Source organism: Stegastes partitus, unplaced genomic scaffold (genome assembly GCF_000690725.1).
Source record: "Stegastes partitus isolate 25-593 unplaced genomic scaffold, Stegastes_partitus-1.0.2 Scaffold1350, whole genome shotgun sequence".
Taxonomy (NCBI): domain Eukaryota; kingdom Metazoa; phylum Chordata; class Actinopteri; family Pomacentridae; genus Stegastes; species Stegastes partitus.
In genome coordinates, this window is record NW_007579081.1 from 113,762 (window position 1) to 133,027 (window position 19,266).

General features: G+C 41.6%; 2 protein-coding genes across 2 annotated transcripts in view; both read left to right on the plus strand.

Annotated features, from left to right (window-relative positions):
* Window positions 1-1,037, plus strand: part of atp6v0a2a (ATPase H+ transporting V0 subunit a2a) — a 13,336-nt gene extending 12,299 nt beyond the window's left edge. The window contains exon 20 of the mRNA XM_008298783.1: window positions 52-1,037. Within this exon, the coding sequence (XP_008297005.1) occupies window positions 52-154 (103 nt within the window). The 3' untranslated portion in view covers window positions 155-1,037. The remainder of the gene's footprint in view (window positions 1-51) is intronic.
* A 2,749-nt stretch (window positions 1,038-3,786) lies between these two features.
* On the plus strand, window positions 3,787-18,283 carry osbp2a (oxysterol binding protein 2a). The gene is made up of 14 exons (XM_008298784.1): window positions 3,787-3,947; window positions 5,094-5,299; window positions 8,985-9,235; window positions 9,387-9,555; window positions 11,843-11,960; window positions 12,055-12,121; window positions 12,233-12,370; window positions 12,500-12,745; window positions 12,907-13,027; window positions 13,146-13,249; window positions 13,493-13,588; window positions 14,596-14,780; window positions 14,937-15,157; window positions 15,781-18,283. Exons 1-14 carry the CDS (start codon window positions 3,787-3,789, stop codon window positions 15,924-15,926), a joined length of 2,229 nt encoding a protein of 742 aa, XP_008297006.1. The 3' UTR covers window positions 15,927-18,283.
* The last annotated feature ends 983 nt before the right edge of the window (window positions 18,284-19,266 follow it).

A 19,266-nucleotide genomic window follows, 5' to 3' on the forward strand; every position in this document is an offset into this window, starting at 1 on the left:
ATTGGTGTGAAAATAAAGCGACGTTTAATTTTTCTTCCCGTTTGATCTCAGGGTGGAGTTTCAGAACAAATTCTACCACGGAACTGGTGTCAAGTTCGTGCCCTTCGACTTCTCCCTGCTGCCCTCCGTTTTCGAGCAAGACGGCTTGCTTTAAAAACCTCCGAAGGACCCGATGCGACGCGAGCGGATGCAGACTTTACAATTGGGAAGGACGCTGGAAAGGTGGAACAATTCACACTGTGATTACGACAACAAACCTTCAAGACAATGAATTTGAAACTCATTCTTGTAGCAACGTTTTTTCACCACGACGATTTTTAAACGTTCTCGGCTGTGCTGACTGCCTTACTCCTGTAACCCAGCAAACCTCCCGACACACGGAGGCTCAAAATCCTGTTGATTATTTGATTTTGTCGGTGCGATGTTGCTCAGCACTACTCGTCACACCAGTTGGGTGAATTCAGATTTGCATTGTGCTGTGTAAACTGTTTTTTTGGTATTATTTACAATATGGTATTTAAACAGTTATACAGTGCAATGTAAAGTCTGTGAAAACAATATATTTCCAAACCATATCACGCATCCTGATGTAGTGCCATAGAGATTTATTTCTGATGATGATGATATGGGGATGCCTTGGGTTTTTTTTTTTTTGAACTGCTCCTCCATGTGATGAAAGAAAAAGCTGCAGGCATCGAGATCTAAAGACAGATTCAAACGTTACAACTCCCCCTTTTTCTCGTGAGGCATATTGTCACAAAGCACTTTGCAGAAATGATTGTACAATTTAAAAGTTTTCACTAATGACTGTGATGATGCCAAATGAAAATAATCAACTGTTTGCTGTTTGCTTATTTACTTATTAATGCATTTATTTAACCTCCCCTGTAATCGCTAGAACAACGACGAATACGCCAGAACAAGTCAAGAAGCCTTAGGTGTTCCTTTGACGATACTGCTTATTGCGTTTGTTAAACGATAATTAATCACGGTATTTATTTAAATTATTACTGTCTGTACAAGAGTCGAATATTTTACCATTTTGATGTGTTCAATAAAAGTTTCGAGAAATGCAAGCAAACAAAGCGGCCGCTGTGGTTTTATTAACGCCATTCAGCATTCATGTTGGTGAACAATGTCGACACGTTAAACAAGATTCACTTTTTTTTCCTCTAATAATTTCATATATCTACAAAAATGGTACTTTTCAGGGAGCAGTTTGAACAGACAGGAGCCAACAATTGAAATACTGATAATAAATAATTGTTAATGTGGTTTTACAGAAACTCAGAGGGACTGATGACAGTGAAAAGACACGTTCCACCACAAAATTAAGGTTTTTTCATACAAAAACACATAAAGTGCTTATCAAATATTACACTTTGTTATTAATGAACCACTTTATAGCAAATACAAAATGACCACTAGTTGCATGCATATACAAAATAGTAGCAAATTATTGTTTTTTGCCAATGTTCTCCAACTCATTTTAGCCAGTTTCCTATATTATATATGCCCATTATTTTTTCCCACCTAACTACAGGATAATTGAGCAAGTAGAATTAGACAAACAATACAATGCTTTTTAAATTCACATTTATGTGGCAAAATAATACAACTACTTTGACTTGTGTGTAAAGCATGCCATATTTTTTATGTAACCGCTTCAAACAAAACTACCTTTTCCGCCCGTCAGTGTGCATTTTGGGGCAGCTGTGGCTCAGGTGGTAGAGCGAGTCGGTCGATGATCGGAAGGTCGGCGGTTTGATTCCGCCCTGTAACCTGTTTCATGGTCGTTGTGTCCTTAGGCAAGACACTTCACCCACCTTGCCTGGTGTGAATGTGTATGAATGGATTGTTTGAGGTGGTGGTCGGAGGGGCCGTAGGCGCAGAATGGCTGCCGTGCCTCTGTCAGTCTGCCCCAGGTCAGCTGTGGCTACAATCGTAGCTACCACCACCAGAATGAATGTGTGTGAATGAATAATTGACAGTGTAAAGCGTCTTTGAGTGTCCAGAAAAGCGCAATATAAATTTTATAAATTATTATTATTATTATTTTGGGCCTATGTTTAATTTTAAACCCTTTATTGACTGATAGGGATGAGTTGCCAAAATCATCGCGCATTCCTTCAAAATAGGTTAAATATATTAATAGAAATAATAATTTAAAAAACCCTAAAATTCTGCCTAAACTACACTAAAATGCAGCAGCAATATTAACTAATAATACATGATTTAATCATTCATCAGTCACAGGGCCATTGTTCTGCATTCATTGATCACTTTTACTTTTAGTACTTTATGTACAATTGTGTGGTCATATTATTTTATTTAAGTAATAGTTTCAATGCAGTATTTGCATTTGCACTGGATTATTTTAACAATGTGGCATCAATGTTGTTACTTAAAGACCCTTTTTTAAATTTACTTTGTGAATATGTCCATATGGTGTTTTTTAATTTGCATTTTATAACATTTCCACCTTAAACCTGCAGTGTACAAATGACAGTCTGAAAAACACAATCAGACTTTAAGGTTTTTAAACACAATAAATCTAAGGATCCAGTTCTGTCGATGTGTGCGGTTGGACTTTTCTAGTCATTGTTCAGTAATAGTTCAAACACGTGTGGCTGAATAACTCCATCATTACAACTAGTCATTGTGTAGCTTTACAGCGATGGAGCAGAGTCACGGGTGAGCTGGTGTGCTGGAGCTGCAGCAATGGCAAGGGCTGACTGGAGGGAGAAATGGAGACTTCATAGATCTACAGGAAGGAATGAGTTACATCTAAACCATTTGAAAGCTGGATGGGGTTATTTTTAATGGGGGGAAAATGATAAATATGTAACTTTGATGCACAGAGATGAGTTTTTAGGGGTTTAATCAGTAACTGAAAAAAGTGAAGGATGTTGCACTGCTGCATGAATTAGTGGCGCACTAATCAAAAAAATAATCCATCCAGGACTAACAGCAGTGCATGCACATTGATTTGCATCTGCTGTTACAGCAGGACTCTAACAGCAAAGGAAGCAGTGGTGGCCTCTGGTGGAGCTGAGATCACGGTGCAGCAGGGTGGCAAAGATGCAACATCGCATCATGAACTAATACAGCCTGTGTGCACTGAGGATTTCATTCCTAATCGATTCTAAAACTTGGGACTATTGTGTAAGATTTTTTTTTTGGTTTGTGTGTGTTAAATCTTTAATTTCTGGGGAATTAAAAATAAAATGAAATTAAATAAAAATCTGCATTAAGTCTAAAATGTGATGCATAACACTTGTCATGCACTGCGATTATGGCTGCAGAAAATCGCAGTGAATGCCATGTCACACACACGCACACGCACACACACGCACAACCTGCACCCATATGCTACAATCCTGTGATAAGGACGTCATCATGATCTCCCCTCTCTCTCACATCCACGGGCTTTATCATTACAACGCAGTTAAAGTGCAGCCTTGCTACAGTCAACTTGCCATAATGTTGTTCCGTCCGAGCTTAGAGCAGCAGCAGCAGCAGCAGCCTTTAGTGTTTTAGTGACAGTTGTTACAGCGGTTTAAAGAAGGAGGAGGAGGAGGGAGGGAGACACCGCTTCACCTACCAGCTGCATGCTAACAGTAGCCGTGTCGGGTACAGTCAGTGCGGTACAGTTGAGCCTCTCCGCCGCTGCTAGCTAAAAACACCGCGCAGCTGGTTGACAGGCGGCGGCGGCGGCAACTCCAACGCCTTCCCCGTGCAGTCGTCCCCGGCCGGGAGGAAAGAAGTAAAGTGAGGGGGGGAGAAATGAACGAGCTGGTGAAGAGTTTGCCCTCCCCGACTCTCCCCGGGCTGCACCTCCCGTGTCTGGACACCTACAAGGGCTGGCTCTTTAAATGGACCAACTACCTGAAGGGCTACCAGCGGCGGTGGTTCGTGCTCAGTAACGGCCTGCTGTCCTACTACAGGTGACGGTAACTTAACGGCTCCGGCGCCCGGTGGTGCCCGACAGCTGTGTTCACACGGGTTTTAATGTCAAAGTTAATCATAATTAAACTTGTTAGCAGCACGTTGAGGAAAAAAAAAAAGTGATTTATTTTTAATTATTCATAAGGGAGGAAATCAAACTTTTAACTTTAGCTGGCAGGTGATGGGGTGCCCCAACAAATGCCTGTTTGATAACTGGAAAAAAAAAAAAAAACCTGAGTCATAATTACAAAATTAAAATTCATAAACTGTGAATAATACAAATTTAACAGCAAACTTAGTGTCCCAAAGTACTCATTTAATGAGGATTTCAAATTATGCTAAGCTATGTAATTAATTATGTAGATTAATTAGCTAACGCAGCTAGCTTTTTTTAAGCTAAGCAGTTAGCTGCATTTTTAAGCTAAACTAGCTTTTTTTTTCGTTGTTTTTTTTCACCGTGTAAATTGTTAAAATTCAGTGTCAACGAAATAGCCACACAAATATAGCCATATAAATAAATAAATAGAAAAAGCAGTGATTATAATCAACAGAGATGCTCCAAATGGCATTGTTCATCATACATATGTAGCCTAACGTAAACCAGTATATAGCAGATGGCTGTACTATTCAGTTCAATATGTTTTCAATATATAGACATAAATAACTGATGTAGATGAGGAACAGTGCCATATTTTGAATGTGTCATTTTAACCTTAAATGTTAAATTCGTATGTACATGATGTTATAAAATGTGTATCTTCTCTATGATTTCTACTGTGAGTCATTTGCAGAACTTGCTGGAGCACCTCCTTGCAAAAGCATCAGAATGACAATGTAGAAAATCTGTCTGACTATGTGAAGTAGCTGTTCCAGTACATATTGTCCAAAGCCTGTCTCCTGGCAGATATACATTAGGAATAGTCCAGGGCTTGTCTCTACTGAACAGCACTCCATCCTGAAGGCTTGACTTTTCTTCTTTTTTTTTTTTACAGAGCTTGTAGGATGCTATTTTAACAGTAAAGTGCTTTAAAATGGAGCTGCCTCATTTTGTAAATGCAGCACCTGGAGCTGAGCAGAGAGCCTGTAGTGTTCCTCTTCTGTCCTGCACTCACACACGACTATTCACTCGGTTTATTTTCCCTCAGGACTCATGCAGAGATGGCACACACATGCAGGGGCACCATTCCCCTGGCAACAGCCCACATCGAGGTGGGCGACACCTGCCACTTGGTGTTGACCAGCGGGGGTCGAAGCTACCACCTGAAGGCCACCTCAGAGGGAGAGTGTCAGAGATGGGTGTCAGCCCTGCAGCAGGCCAAGGCCAACGCCACGCTCCTGATGCATCACTCAGGTGAGACGGATGTTTTATACCGTTGTCTTCCTGCTGTGTGTTGTGGTGGAGTATTGGCTGTAATATCTAACTGGATTCCTCACTAATGCATTGTGACTGTTCACACACAGCATCGTCCTGGATTAAAGAAATAATAGGACATCTTAAAGCCCTTTTCTAATCTGTTGAGTGATACATCTGTTGTTCCTTTAGCACAAAAAAAAACTGCAGAATGTCCCAGAATACGTGCTTCAAAGGAACAGCATGGTTCACTTGAGAAAGTCTGAAGTCGTCAAACTAATTTTAGCTGTAACCTGAATGCACGCTCATGCAACCGAGACCCACTTACCTAGATGCGTGTTGTGTTTCTCAGCCTTCAGTGTTGTGTAAACATCAAGACACAAGATGGCAGTGTAATTCAATGTGTTCCAATGGGAGCAGCCTGTTGGGGGCGAGGGTGTGAATAATGGCAAAACGGAAAAATCCTTATATGTCATGTTAAATTACATATTCTGTTGGCTGTCATCCTTACAACACTCTTTATTTATTCATTTATTTTTACTGGTGGACCTTGTAATATAAAATATTTCAAAATGTTTTATATCCTATGAGTCTGTGAGCATCTTTCTGTTTGCTGGTGTCGAGCCTGACTTGTGGATGTTTATAAAAAGAACCTGGAGCAAAGATACACAGAGGGCTTTTTCCTCTCTCTCTGTCTTTTGTCTGTCTCTCCTTTGCACAAATGTGCACACATATGCAGCTCCCGCCTCCCTCCTACTCTTGTCTCCTTCCTCCCTCCCGGTCTCCTTCAGTATGACGACAGTGAGTGCTGAATGAAATGACCTTCCTTTAGACTCCTCCTCCTGTTCTGGTAGCAGGAGGAGTAAAAAAAAAAGAGAAAGAGCAGGAGGGTGTGAGGATTTTCATTGAAAATATTTTTCACCACACACTCTGTGGACAATAGGGAGACATGAGTGCAGCCTTTCCATTGAGTGTCACCTTGTAAGTAACCTGTTAATTATTTTTGATGAGAGCAGAATAACAATTAAGATAGAAGCTGTGTGCTTGCATGCCCGCTTGCATCCATGTGTTTGTTTGTAATTGTTATGGTGTGTCTGTTTTTTTGAGTTCTGTAAGTTTGGCAATTTAACATTAGTGGTGATTTTGCTTTGAAGTAAACAAAATGGCATCGTAATTTTCAAAGTCACAGCAGACGAGGTCACTACTCAGTCGAATGAGGCTCATTTGTCTTATTTGTTTATGCCTAATTTAAATCCAACTTTTTCTCAGGATTATCACAGCTGCTCCAGGCATCATTACTGAGAGGTGTGCACTTGTAAGCACCCTTTAATGCTCAGTAAGAGGTTTGCACCTGCGAGATGCAAATCAGGGTTTTGTGTCACTCTAACCATATTAGTGTATGATGTGTTCGGAGGTGCTCATGCTGTGTCTACTGGTAGATTTTGCCTCAACGATGGTGATTACAGCTAAAATAATAAACAGGATTTAAAGAGCTGAGTCCATATAGAAGACACAGCTGTGCTCTCTTTTTAAAGGGTTTTCACGATTTAGAAATTGTGTCTAGAATGTTGTTAGTGTATGTTTGTCTTGACTGTTTTCAGTCAGTCATTTTCACCACAGATTTAGAATCTGGATGTTATTTACTTGCGTTTGGTTCACACAATTTCGAAAAGCTGAGCTGAGGCAAATCCTTGTGTATTTTGGTGAAGTGTGTGATGTGATTATAGATTATCACTGCATGAGCTTTTAGTTATGGGCTTAGTAGCAGGGAAATTAATTGACTGAAAGTGGATTAGAGCAGCTGTAATTAAGTGGATGCTGCAGAACTTATGAGGCACCTGTATTGTAGTATTTATCACATGACCACTACCAGCTTTACCTTGTATGTATAAATAAGTATGCTGTCTTTCCAGTGGCTAACAAATACAAGGTGAAAGTCTAACATGCTGTTTACATGGATGAAACAACACACCTCAGCTCTGTCCGTGCTACAGCAAGCTTTCAGCACATCACAGTCGGACTTGAAATGCTTCGTCTGTATCGCAGGAGCTTACAGTGCATCCCCTGATTCTTAACTCTGATTCTCTCTTCCCACACTGTGTCCATACTGATGCTCACTCTATCACCTGTGGGTGTGTTTTTATGATTCAACGATGAGTCACCAATTGGTCTCAGACTCTCCGGTGTCCTGTGTGAAGAATAGCCCATTAGTGTACAGACTAGACCGGTGTGCTTCTGCCCTGCTTGGACATTTTTATTCCACGGATGAGTATTAAGGGTGTGCTCTTCCCTACAGACATGTCGGATGGCAGATGGCTCCAGATCTCAAATTCATAATCTAGTGTCTTAACACTTTTGACCAAAAGTCAAGTGAGATATTTCTCTCTCGGCTACATGTGGGTCATGAAACCATTACAGATGCCTGAAGGATTTTTCACCCTCTCATTTTTTTTTTTAATCTTCTCCTCCAGAGACTTTGTTAATCCAGTTTGCCCTGATTGTTTTTATTTCTTTCCCCCTTTGATGGAGTGCAGCAGTTCGTCTCCACGCGTTAGGTACTCGTAGCTACGCTGCCCTAGAAGAAATGTTCTGACCTAGAAAAGTTTAATTACATAGGGTGGAGGCGGTTATATGCATTTTAAAGCTGGATTATTTGTGTTGACATTTATAACTGTCTATAAATCTAGGTCTTGTTTTTTTTTTTTTTTTTTTACACTGATGCCTTTTTCACTAAGAGGCTTTAATGGAGCACAGTTTGCTCTATTACGCTCTCCAACTTTTTTTTTTTTTTTTTTTACACTGATGCCTTTTTCACTAAGAGGCTTTAATGGAGCACAGTTTGCTCTATTACGCTCTCCAACCCACAGACTCTTCAGTAGGTCCATGATTACTAACACATATTGTGTGGATGAGCTGTATTCAAAGCCTCAGAATGTGCTTGAACACACAGGGAATATCCCAAGTACCAAATATGTCAGACTGGGAAGAACAGTTTCTTTGTGCTGCTATGTTGGATTCATGTAAAAATGCAAGCACGTGAGAGCAGATACAGACAAACTTTCTGTATTTTGAGCAAAAAAAAAATAAGGGAAATACAAATAACTTTAAGGCTTTAAGTTGTCAAAGAATTTTAAAATCAGTGTCATAGTTTTTTTTTTCTTGTGATGCCTGGTAATCAGTTCACTCTCCCTGCGCTCCTCTGAAAATCCTCAAGACTGATGGCTCAGCTCATGCCAGCAAGGGGTATAGAGAGAGAGAAGGAGAGGAGAAAAAGGGTAGTGCGTCATCTTTTTTTTTTTTCTCCCTCTTCCTCTAAAAATAGCCTTGCCTCCTGATTGCACAGGCCGACGTTTCCAGGGCAACAGTGTTCATTCACAGCTTTCCAATCTTGTGTAGAGGAAGGGTTGTGGGGGGATCAGGGTGTGAAGTGTTATCATCTTCCTCCATCCGTTCCCCACTAATGCTCCCAACCCGTCTAAAATTAGACGATTTTAAATATCTTTCTCAATCTGTCTGATGAGACATTAATTGCTGTAATACACTGTTTACTATAGTATATAATTTCACCTCCCCTAAACGCCCACATTGTTCAGACTTAGTAACCTGTAATCCCTCTAATGATACCCCCAGTGTCCTTGGTGAATTATTGAATTTAGGTTCCGACTTTGTTTGTCTCTTTGTGAAGATGACTCAGGAGATGAAGCCCCGGTACCTCAGGAGGACCGTGCCCTAACCCAAGGGGTGCTCAAGACTCTGGCCAGCAAGCTGGACGACCTGAGCACCTGTAATGAGCTGATAGGAAAGCACGGTGCCGCCCTCCAGCGCTCCCTCAGCGAACTCGAGGATCTGCGCGGATCCACTGACAGCACAGACAAAGTGAAAGCTGTTAATGAGCGAGCCACCCTCTTCCGCATCACCTCCAATGCTATGATCAATGTGAGTTCACGCAGTTGAAGTCCTCCGCCGGTTATACGGCCGCCGTAAATTGGAGCCCGATCAGTTGCAAATGTCACTTTAAATGAGGGACTGTAGCTGGAGGGTACTGCCTGCGTCCTTTTGATGTGTGTGTGCTGTGTTCGCACTTCAGGCTTGTCGTGACTTTCTGGATGTGGCAGAATCTCACAGTCGGAGGTGGCAAAAGGCCCTGCAGCATGAGAGAGAACAGCGTCACCATCTGGAGGAGACCATCGAACAGTTAGCCAAACAGCACAACAGCTTAGAGAGAGCCTGGAGGGAGAATCCCACCTCATACACAGGTGAGACACATCACCTTCTGGCTACTAGACATCCTGACTTTTCTGTGTAACATCAGTGTCACAGACTGTGGCCCTCTTCTGGCCAGTAGTAGTGATGCATTACTGGCACAGAAATGTCACTTAGTCAGATTTACGACACATTTTTAGTGCAGTTGGACAGAAAAAGTAGTCAAACAGGTGTGTTAAACTGCCATTTAAGTTTGAGTTATAATGTTTTATTGTTACATGTGTTCATTTTGAGTTCGTAAAGCTAATATCTTACTGTCTGCCTTCCAAACAATGTTGCTAAGAGTCTTTTTTTGGTCGCTGTTGGCTTTTGTCAGCACATTTTTGGTACAACCTCATAGATTGTTAGACTGTTTTCATAAGCACGTTACATAATTTCGCAACGGTTACAGCTGACACTGCTAGAATCAAGGCAGCGACTACTTTAAATTTCAGTTACAAAAGCTGATAAACCAGTAATTTGAATAATAATTTGCTTCAGACATTCAAACTCGCAGACAGCACAGCGTCAAGCAAATATGACCGAGCTATAAATAGGCCAAATAACTTGTGTCCCATCACTTTGAAAGTCTCTAAGGGATGACAGTCAAGTTGAATTAGGCCTGAATAAAAATGTTATGAGCTTGAACAATCTTGTAAATCATTTGCGGCCTCCGTGTTGACAGTAGCTGTGGTTGGAGGCTTTATATTTTTGGCATGCCCGTCCTTTCCATTCTTGTGCATGCAATATATCAGGAACGCCTCGAGGGAATTTCTTCATATTTAGCACAAATGTTCACTTGTTCTCAAAGGTGAACTGTTTAGAATTTGTCAGTCTAAGGTCAAACCACATTTTTAGCTGTAAGCAACACAGTAATCATGAAAAAATTTTACACAAACATCTGACAGGATATAATGACGACGTGATGACATGTTGAAGTTAGACTGAGTCGGTCAAAGGTCAGCTTCACTGTGGCATCATAATGTTCTGCAAACACACATTTTTTGTACTTCATTATTTAACAGCATAACTCAGAAACAGAAGGAAAGCTTGAGACCATATTTCACTTTGGTTCAAATGACTTTTGTGGCTTTATGGGCCAAACATGTAGACACATGCAGGGACTCAGTTTTTTGTTGTTCTTAATTAACTTACACATTGGAAAGTCTTCACTACACAAATATGAGGCTGGACAGGCATTGATGTAAACTGCAGCTTGACTGGTTGGCAGGAGCATACACCTGTGAAGTGTTAATTCTATGACGATAAACTTTATTTGTCACATACACGATTATACACAGTACAATGTGTAGTGAAATGTGCTTAGTACCTGCATCCAGTTGCAAAAATAAATAAATAAATAAAATAACCTAAAGTTTTCAAGAAATATATATATATATACACAGATAAATAAAATAAACTAAAATCTAATCAAATAAAGCAAATGGAACATGTGATATGTGCTGTACAAGGTGCAAAAATATTTAAAGGTGCCAGTGTGTACAGCATTACAGTCCAGTTTAAGGCTCAGAGTTGAGCAAACGGATGGCCTGAGGGGAGAAACTCTTCCTCATACTCTCAGCTACAGTCTTTAGGCAGCGATGGCATCGGCCTGACAGCAGCAGGGACAAGAGAGAGTTTCCAGGATGGCTAGGTTGCTTCAGGATCTTCACAGCCCTTGACCTGCATCGCTGTATGTAAATGTCCTGCAGGTTAGGGAGAGTGGATCTGATAGTCTGCTCAGCTGAACGAACCACCCTCTTGAGGGCCAAGAAGTCCTGCTTGGTGCAGCTGCCCATCCAGGTGGTGATGCTCCCGCACAGGATGCTCTCAGTGGTGCAGGTGTAAATGTTCCTGAACACTGTGAGCAGGAGCTTGAAGTCTCTCAGGCGTCTGAGGTAGAAGAGACGCTGTCTGGCCTTCTTTACAGTGGTCTTTATGTGAACTGACCAAGACAGGTCCTGTGTGATTGTCACACCTAGGTATTTAAAGCTGTCCACTCTTTCCACCTCAGATCCACTGATGCGGAGTGGATGGAAGACCCTCTGCTGTTTCCAGCTGAAATCCACAATCAGTTCTTTAGTTTTGCTGACATTCAGCAGGAGATTATTCTCCTGGCACCAGTTCTCCAGGTGGATGACCTCCGTCCTGTAGGCCTGCTCGTCATTGTGGGAGATGAGCCCCACAGCAGCCGTGTCGTCAGTTCATCTCTGTTATGTTTCTGTATAGCAGCACTATAGTATGTATAGTATTTATAGGTTGAAAACTTTCAGCTAACCTGTCCTGTTTTTGATGCTGTAGGTGTGGAGCGTTCTCAGGAGGGGGATGCAAGCGATGAGAATGACGAGGCAGAGTTCTTCGATGCCATGGAGGACTCCCCTGCATTCATAACTGTGACTACTGGCGACATAAAGCACAAGTAAGAGACATCACCTCTAGACACAGTAATCTCTGAGCCGTGTTCTAGCCATTGTTATTTAGAACTGTGTCTAAAGCATGTTGCTTTCTCTCAGGCGCTCAGGGAGTAATCAGAGTATGATGAGCGGAGGAGTGCCCAATGACTGGACTCACAATGAGAATGTATGTCACATGCATACTGGTATTATTGAAATACACTTAATCTTAATAACAGTTGTGTGTTTCTCTTTTTTTGTTAGACTAAGGCTTTGTGTTTTGTCATATTTCTTGCAGGACACTTCAAGCACAAACCACATGCAGCTACGAAGAACAAGACGCAGTCGTATTCCTGACAAACCAAATTACTCTCTAAACCTGTGGAGCATCATGAAGAACTGCATCGGCAAAGACCTGTCCAAGATACCCATGCCTGTAAGTGAAAAACATATCTGTACGCCCCACAAATGACCACAAAATATTTTTTTTAGTAAATAGGTGTGATACCGGTGGAACACTTCGCACCAACCCGTCTTTTCTAAAATCTTGAGTGTCTGCTTGCAGGTAAACTTCAACGAGCCGCTGTCGATGCTGCAGCGTCTGACTGAGGATCTGGAGTACAGCGAGCTCCTGGACCGGGCCGCTCGCTGCGACTCGTCCGTGGAGCAGATGTGTCTGGTGGCTGCCTTTTCTGTCTCCTCTTACTCCACCACGGTCCATCGTACAGCCAAACCCTTCAACCCTCTGCTGGGGGAGACTTACGAGCTGGACCGACTGGATGAGTATGGTTATCGCTCGATTTCTGAGCAGGCAAGACAAAAACTTATCCAACTTTAATTGTATTTACACATCTTTACTCAGCTATTTTGCACACAAAGAGCTCAGATTACCCTTTGGTGAAGAGAGAAAGACATAAAGACAGTGTGATATGTTTGTATTGCCTCCACTGACACCAGCTGACTTACTTTCAGGTCAGTCATCATCCACCAGCTGCTGCCCACCATGTGACATCACAGCGAGGATGGACCCTGTGGCAGCATATCACTATTGACAGCAAGTTTCGTGGGAAATATATTTCTGTCGTGCCGTTAGGTAAGAAAAACCCACTAAGGAATTTGCTCAAGATGGCAATCGATATGTATTAGCAGAAATACCACTACAAGTCAGATGTGATCTAAATGTGTGAGTGGTGTTTGCCTCATTACCACAGGAAACATTCACCTGCAGTTTCACTCGAGTGGAAACCACTACGTGTGGAGCAAAGTGACGTCGACGGTGCACAACATTATTGTTGGGAAGCTTTGGATTGATCAGGTGAGTTCCTCTCAGTGGCCAAGAAAGAAGCTCTTGTCCGTGCATGTTCTGAGACATGCACGGACAAAAAGGAAATTACTGTTTAGAAAGGCAAAATTGACAGGAATTACAACTGCTTAGTGTCAGTGATTATTGTGTGTATATATTTGTGTTGCGTTGCTAGAGGGAAGTAATTTTAGTCTCCATACACTTTGAAGTCACATCTGTTTTTCTTGCTGGTTTCCTGTCTGTTGCTGTTGGCAGTCTGGGGACATCGACATTGTAAACACCACCACCAAAGACACCTGCCGTCTCAAATTCTCCCCCTACAGTTACTTCTCCAGAGAAGTCCCGCGTAAAGTAAGTCAGATCCACCTTTACTTTCATTTTATCTCCATTACAAAAATATCACAAAGATTTAAAACATAAATAAAATAAAAATACATCCAAATGTCTGGATTGCCCTGTGCCCACAAAACCAACTCATTCCTGTGACTTCATTCTTGTAACTTGTCACTGACGTGCAAACATGATCCCAACATACTTCCTCTTCAGCTGATAGCCCATAGGTTAACTGCGCCATATCGTACATTTCATTCACAAATTTTAGCCACTCACCTTGTTTTGATGCTTCTGCCTTGTACCATCTCTTACCGAAGGGATTTTTGCAAGCTCCTAACATGGTTTTAATCATATGTTTGTCTTCTCTTAACACATTTTATGTTACCAAAGTGCTGTCCTATACATGACTTAACTGTATGATAGCTCAGAAACTCGACAGTAATCGTATAAACCGCACACTTCCAGGACAAAACCAAAATATGTGAAAATGGTTTACGTTTATTGTCCAACATCATCCCCAGCATGTCTGTCATACCTTGTCATGCAGCAACAGACTTAATTGTTGGGTGTCTTCATTCAGATGTCACAGCAGTTACACAACTTGATAATTGCCAGAGGGTGAAAAGTTTACAAGCACACATGCCTGTGCAAAGAATCTAGAATGCTGTTTACCTAGATCTAGCTCCACTCTTGCTTAGTATTCACTGTGAATCTTGTGTCTTTAATGCTTTGGGCTTAACAGTGTAGAAAACCCTCGAGGGATGTGTTATTCCCAAAGACTGCTTGTGTCATGATATCAGCATTAACTTTCAAAGTCACTGACTCATCAGCTAATAAGAAACCCAGGAGAGTACACATATTTGTACATGTAATCTGTGGAATAATTGTTCTGTTTTAGATGATGCATCAACATAAGCAAACAAGGAATGAACATGGTATCCAGCTTTGACTGTGTCAGCACCTAGCAGTCAGAGAGTGCATGTAACTGATCTCTTCCTGTGTGTCCTGTTCTTTGGTGTCCCCAGGTGACAGGAGTGGTGGAGGACAGAGAGGGCACAGCCCATTACATCCTGTCAGGGACCTGGGACGACAAGATGGAAAGTTCTAAAATAGTGGACAGCAGCCAAGGCTGCGGAGGCTCTGAAGGCAAACAAAAGACTGTTTATCAGACTTTGCAGCCCAAACTTTTGTGGAAGAAATATCCTCTCCCGTATGTTTATCATAAAAACACGTTTCTACTACATCTTGATGATTGAATGCATTATTTCAACCTTCCCCCTCTAGGATCTTCCTGTTCCTGTCTCTGTTTCCCCTCCGTTTGACCTTTTGTCATAATGAGTTGTCTGTTTTATCTCTCGCTCTCCAGAGATAATGCAGAGAACATGCACTTTTTCTCCTCGCTCGCTCTGACCTTGAACGAGCCAGAAGACGGTGTTGCGCCCACTGACAGTCGTCTGCGTCCGGACCAGCGGCTAATGGAGGCAGGTCTGTGGGACGAAGCCAACGGCCAGAAGCAGCGCCTAGAGGAGCGGCAGAGAATAGAGAGGAAGAGAAGGGAGGCACAAGCTAATCAGGCCCTGGAGGAAGGTGAGTACAAGGAAAGCAACAAGAAGAGTGATGACAGACACTCTGACTTTTACCTCTTAGAGCTCTTAGATGTTTTTCTGTGGTATAAAAGTGCTGGCAGGACACTGGGGAGCATTTAATCACATCAAGAAACTGCTGGGCTGAGTTTTGTTTCTATGACAATATGGTGACAACAAATCACCGGTCTCATTGCTGTTGAACGGTAGACTCCGACATATCGTGCAGCTCAGGATAGACTCACATGGCCAGAACAAGCTCTTCCTCCATTTTCTTTGTTGTCAGGACTAGTCAAAACCATATGATAACGTTAAGAGATTGTTAGCTAGAAGTGCTCTGAGCAGCTGCACAACAACTGAAAGAAATAATGCCGGCGCTTAACGGGAAACACTAAGTGGACACAGAACCTTATACGTCGTTCACACTTTCAGAATAGAAGGGCTTTTGATAAGTCTATATATGTTATGATTGGTGCTTTAGTCTTTGATTGTAGGCAACAGCAAAAACCTAATCCTGCAACTGGTAAAGAAACTTAAACCAAGAACAAAGGCTGTGTGATGTTTAGACTGCACTGAAAAAGAAAGACATTGTGAAGATCTGAAAACCTGTACGTGATTGTGTGTTAGCAGGGCAAGACATCGAGGGCTACCAGCCACTGTGGTTTGAGAAGAGGACGGACGACAGAACAGGAGAAAGTACCTACACCTACAGAGGCGGCTACTGGGAGGCCAAAGACAGACAGGACTGGAGCCAGTGTCCCGAGATCTTCTAGGACAACATTGATCTCGCACTGTGGCGTCAGGCCGAGCGGTTTCTCGTGACGTGAGAGTTCTTCGGATCTATGGATAGTTGTTTGTGTGAGCTTGGACGTGCATGTGTGTGGGTGAGTGAGGCACCGATTCATTCCTAGAATTTCAAGCACAAAAACCCCCCTGCTTTCACTTTCTAACTTACTTGTTTCCGCTCAGTGTTTCCAGAATGCATGGCCTCAGTTCATGTGTACGCTTCACCACTGTAGAGAACCAGTTTATGGGAGTATAATGTGTACAGTATGTACAGAGTTCTTGTGTGCCTGCGTGTATGTGTGTGTGTGACTGACCTGTGCTTGACAGAGAAAAAGGTTTCTTCACTGAAACACACTTCATCGAGTGTGTACGGAATAACTTGGGGGCAAGGAGTGCTGTGGATGTTTTGGTGCGAGCACTGAATGTCTTGTTTTCCTCAAAACTGGAACAAGTTGTTCCTTGTTGGGCTCTGGCAGAGACACCGGGCTTTCAGAAGCCTTTTTCTGTCCTAACAGGATTTCTCTGCAGAACTTCATTTATTGATCCCCCTCCTCCAACGAATCTTGGGTATTTTGTATTCCTCTGTTTCTTAAAATTGCACAAATTGTATCTTGAAGGATTTAAAGTTAACGCCTGGCTGGGCTCTAAAGAACAGCTACCAAAGTAGATGTCAATCTCTTTGGATGGACAACTGACTGGGAACGTCAAGCTGTTTTACAGGTCGCCGCTGCTTCTCCAACGATCTTGGAAGTTATGTTTCATGTTGTTTTAAAGCTGCACTCCCCCTGTTTTACATGTTTCAGTTAGTAAGAACAGAGAGCACTTCACACCCCATGGAAAGCACTTATATCTGTCTGCACTGGCCCGGAGCTTTGTTGAGTTACTGAAGCAACATCACTTGACTGATTACAAAAAGGTTTACTGGGCTGAGTCTAACTAAGAATGCCACTGGGTTGCATTGTGGTAAATGTAGGATCCAGCATTTTTTCGAGCTTGACTCACATGACAGGAATTAAACTAAAATTCAGGACATTGCTGCTTCTGCTACACGTGTTTAAACAATTCTTTTTTAAATTTGCCTCTGGCTGGTCCACCCGCTAACAACACTGACTCACAGTCTTTTATAAAGTCTCCAGACTTTGTAGAAGTGCACTAGTTCTTGAAGTATTTGAAGGAGAAGGGCCTTCAAATATCTTGACACTCAACCGTTAAGAGTTCCACTGAAGTATAAACCTGCTCGGCTGGGATTTTCCTCAGCAAAGGGATTATATTGGTGCTTGATGGTAATTTTAGCCTTAATTATGTAATAAAGTTGTAAGTCCCAAATAACTACTACACTGAAATGAATTGTACAGATTATAGCAATCTGGCAGGCTGTTTTTTTTTTCTTTTTCTTTTGAGGAGACTTACATGTGGGTGATTTTTATTTAATTTTTTTGTAATGTCAGGGTTTATCAGCTTTGGAAAGTAGCAACAAACTTGTCACTCCCTATATAAAACCGCTGAGCTTTTTTTTTGGGATTCCCATCTGAGAAATCTGTGTGGCTTCATTTGCATATGTCAGCAATAACACAAGCTTCATAGTCAGTTGAGGAAACAAAAAAAAAACACCTCCATGGTCAGAGACATGTTTTACGCAGCCCAAATATTATGTTCCAGTAACTTATTAGATTATGTGAAAAATCTAATTCATACACATCAGAGAAGACAGTTAAGGAATGACTTCACAATACATTTCCTGAGGTTTTTGTGTGCAAAACAGGCACTGATGTACATTAGTAGTGAATACATACACTCTATAATCAATGACTACCTGTTTATTTATAGCTTACTGTGTATTATAACAGGGCATGACGCACATGTTTGACTGCCTGACTGGTTTTGGCCTGTACATAGCAAGAATATAGTAGAAATAGAAGCACCTCATGTATAATCACTGTAGGAGAATATTGTTTCACATTACTTGAATATTCATCTTCTGGTTAATCTCTACTTGTATATACGTAGTCTTAAATGGAGTGAAGATTGTATACCAGTAAATGAGGAGATTAAACTATGAATCCAAGTTTTATTTACAAATATACTTAATATTAATGATGCAAATAAGATGTTCAAATAAAGCACAATGTTGTGTTCACCCGATGCTACATAACTCCAAGGTTTCCGTGACGACATATAGCTATGCATGGTTTCAGAGCGCTCATGCATTTCCGTAGTGAGAAGCCTCTTCACCTAGCTAACCGTTTGTGGATTCTTACTGAAAACATGATGTGAATTCACCTTTTGTGCCCAATTACCTCAGAAATTTGACATTTTTGAGCTCAAATAAAAAAACATAAAGCTGCTTCTAGGTTGTCGTTTACTGTCAAAGCGATGTTGTTGACGTGGTTTATCTCACGAGGGACAAACGATGAAGAAGCTGAGCGTCTTCCAAAACAACAATAAGGTTCTCTTGGGACGATGTCTGTGTTCTGGGCTGTTGTCAAGAGTCCAAAATAACAAACCGGCAGCTTCTCATCAAACAACAAATTAAATGGTTTCTAATTAGCTTCTCCTCTCTGCTCACTATTTACACCTAATTTCCTGATGTAGCAATGATGAAATCAATTAGCTGTTTAAGTAATCTCTCTGCCTGGCAGTAAGTAAAGGGGAACTCACTGAACTGAGTCATTTACTCGTGATGATTTATACCGTCACTTTCCCCTGAAGGCTGCTGTCATCCACTCGTAATGTTTTTCAAGATTTATGGGTTTTGATATTGCACCAAACACACAGACAATATTATTCAAACTCCGCCTCATTTAGGGAAAAAAAGAGTGTCTAGAAATAATACACTGCTGTTTATTTTACTGTCACTATGAATTACCAAACATATGAACGTATTTATTTTTATTTTGCGGATGAAACCATACTTGCTGTTTACAGATAGGCTGCCAGAACAGCTTCAAATCACCTTGTCTTTGATTTTCCAAGCCTAAAGAAGGATAAACGCTATTTTTCTAATCCCTGGTTTGGTGTTTTCATGATGGTGGTGGAGAGTGTCGGTCCAAAACCTCCCATAGGTGTTCAGTTAGGTGGAGATCTGGTGACTGCCAAGGCCATAACATCTGATTTACATCAAACGATTACCTCCCATACCCAAAGGATATCATCCTAGAAGAGACCACTCCCATCAGGAGGATAAAAGTGATCACTCAGGACAGTTTTGTATTGATTTGCCGTGACTGTTTCCCTCTAAGGGGACAAGTGGACCCAAACAAATGCCCCCAACAGCAGAACAGAAGCACCGGATCATCTTACTGTAGGGTTCACTCAGTTGTCGAGAAC

Excerpts from the sequence above, each read along its gene's own strand:
- osbp2a (XM_008298784.1), top strand. The coding sequence starts at position 3,787 with ATGAACGAGCTGGTGAAGAGTTTGCCCTCCCCGACTCTCCCCGGGCTG. Across the intron at positions 9,236-9,386 it reads CCTCCAATGCTATGATCAAT|GCTTGTCGTGACTTTCTGGA; the intron begins GTGAGTTCACGC and ends TTCGCACTTCAG. Across the intron at positions 13,589-14,595 it reads CCAGAGAAGTCCCGCGTAAA|GTGACAGGAGTGGTGGAGGA; the intron begins GTAAGTCAGATC and ends TGGTGTCCCCAG.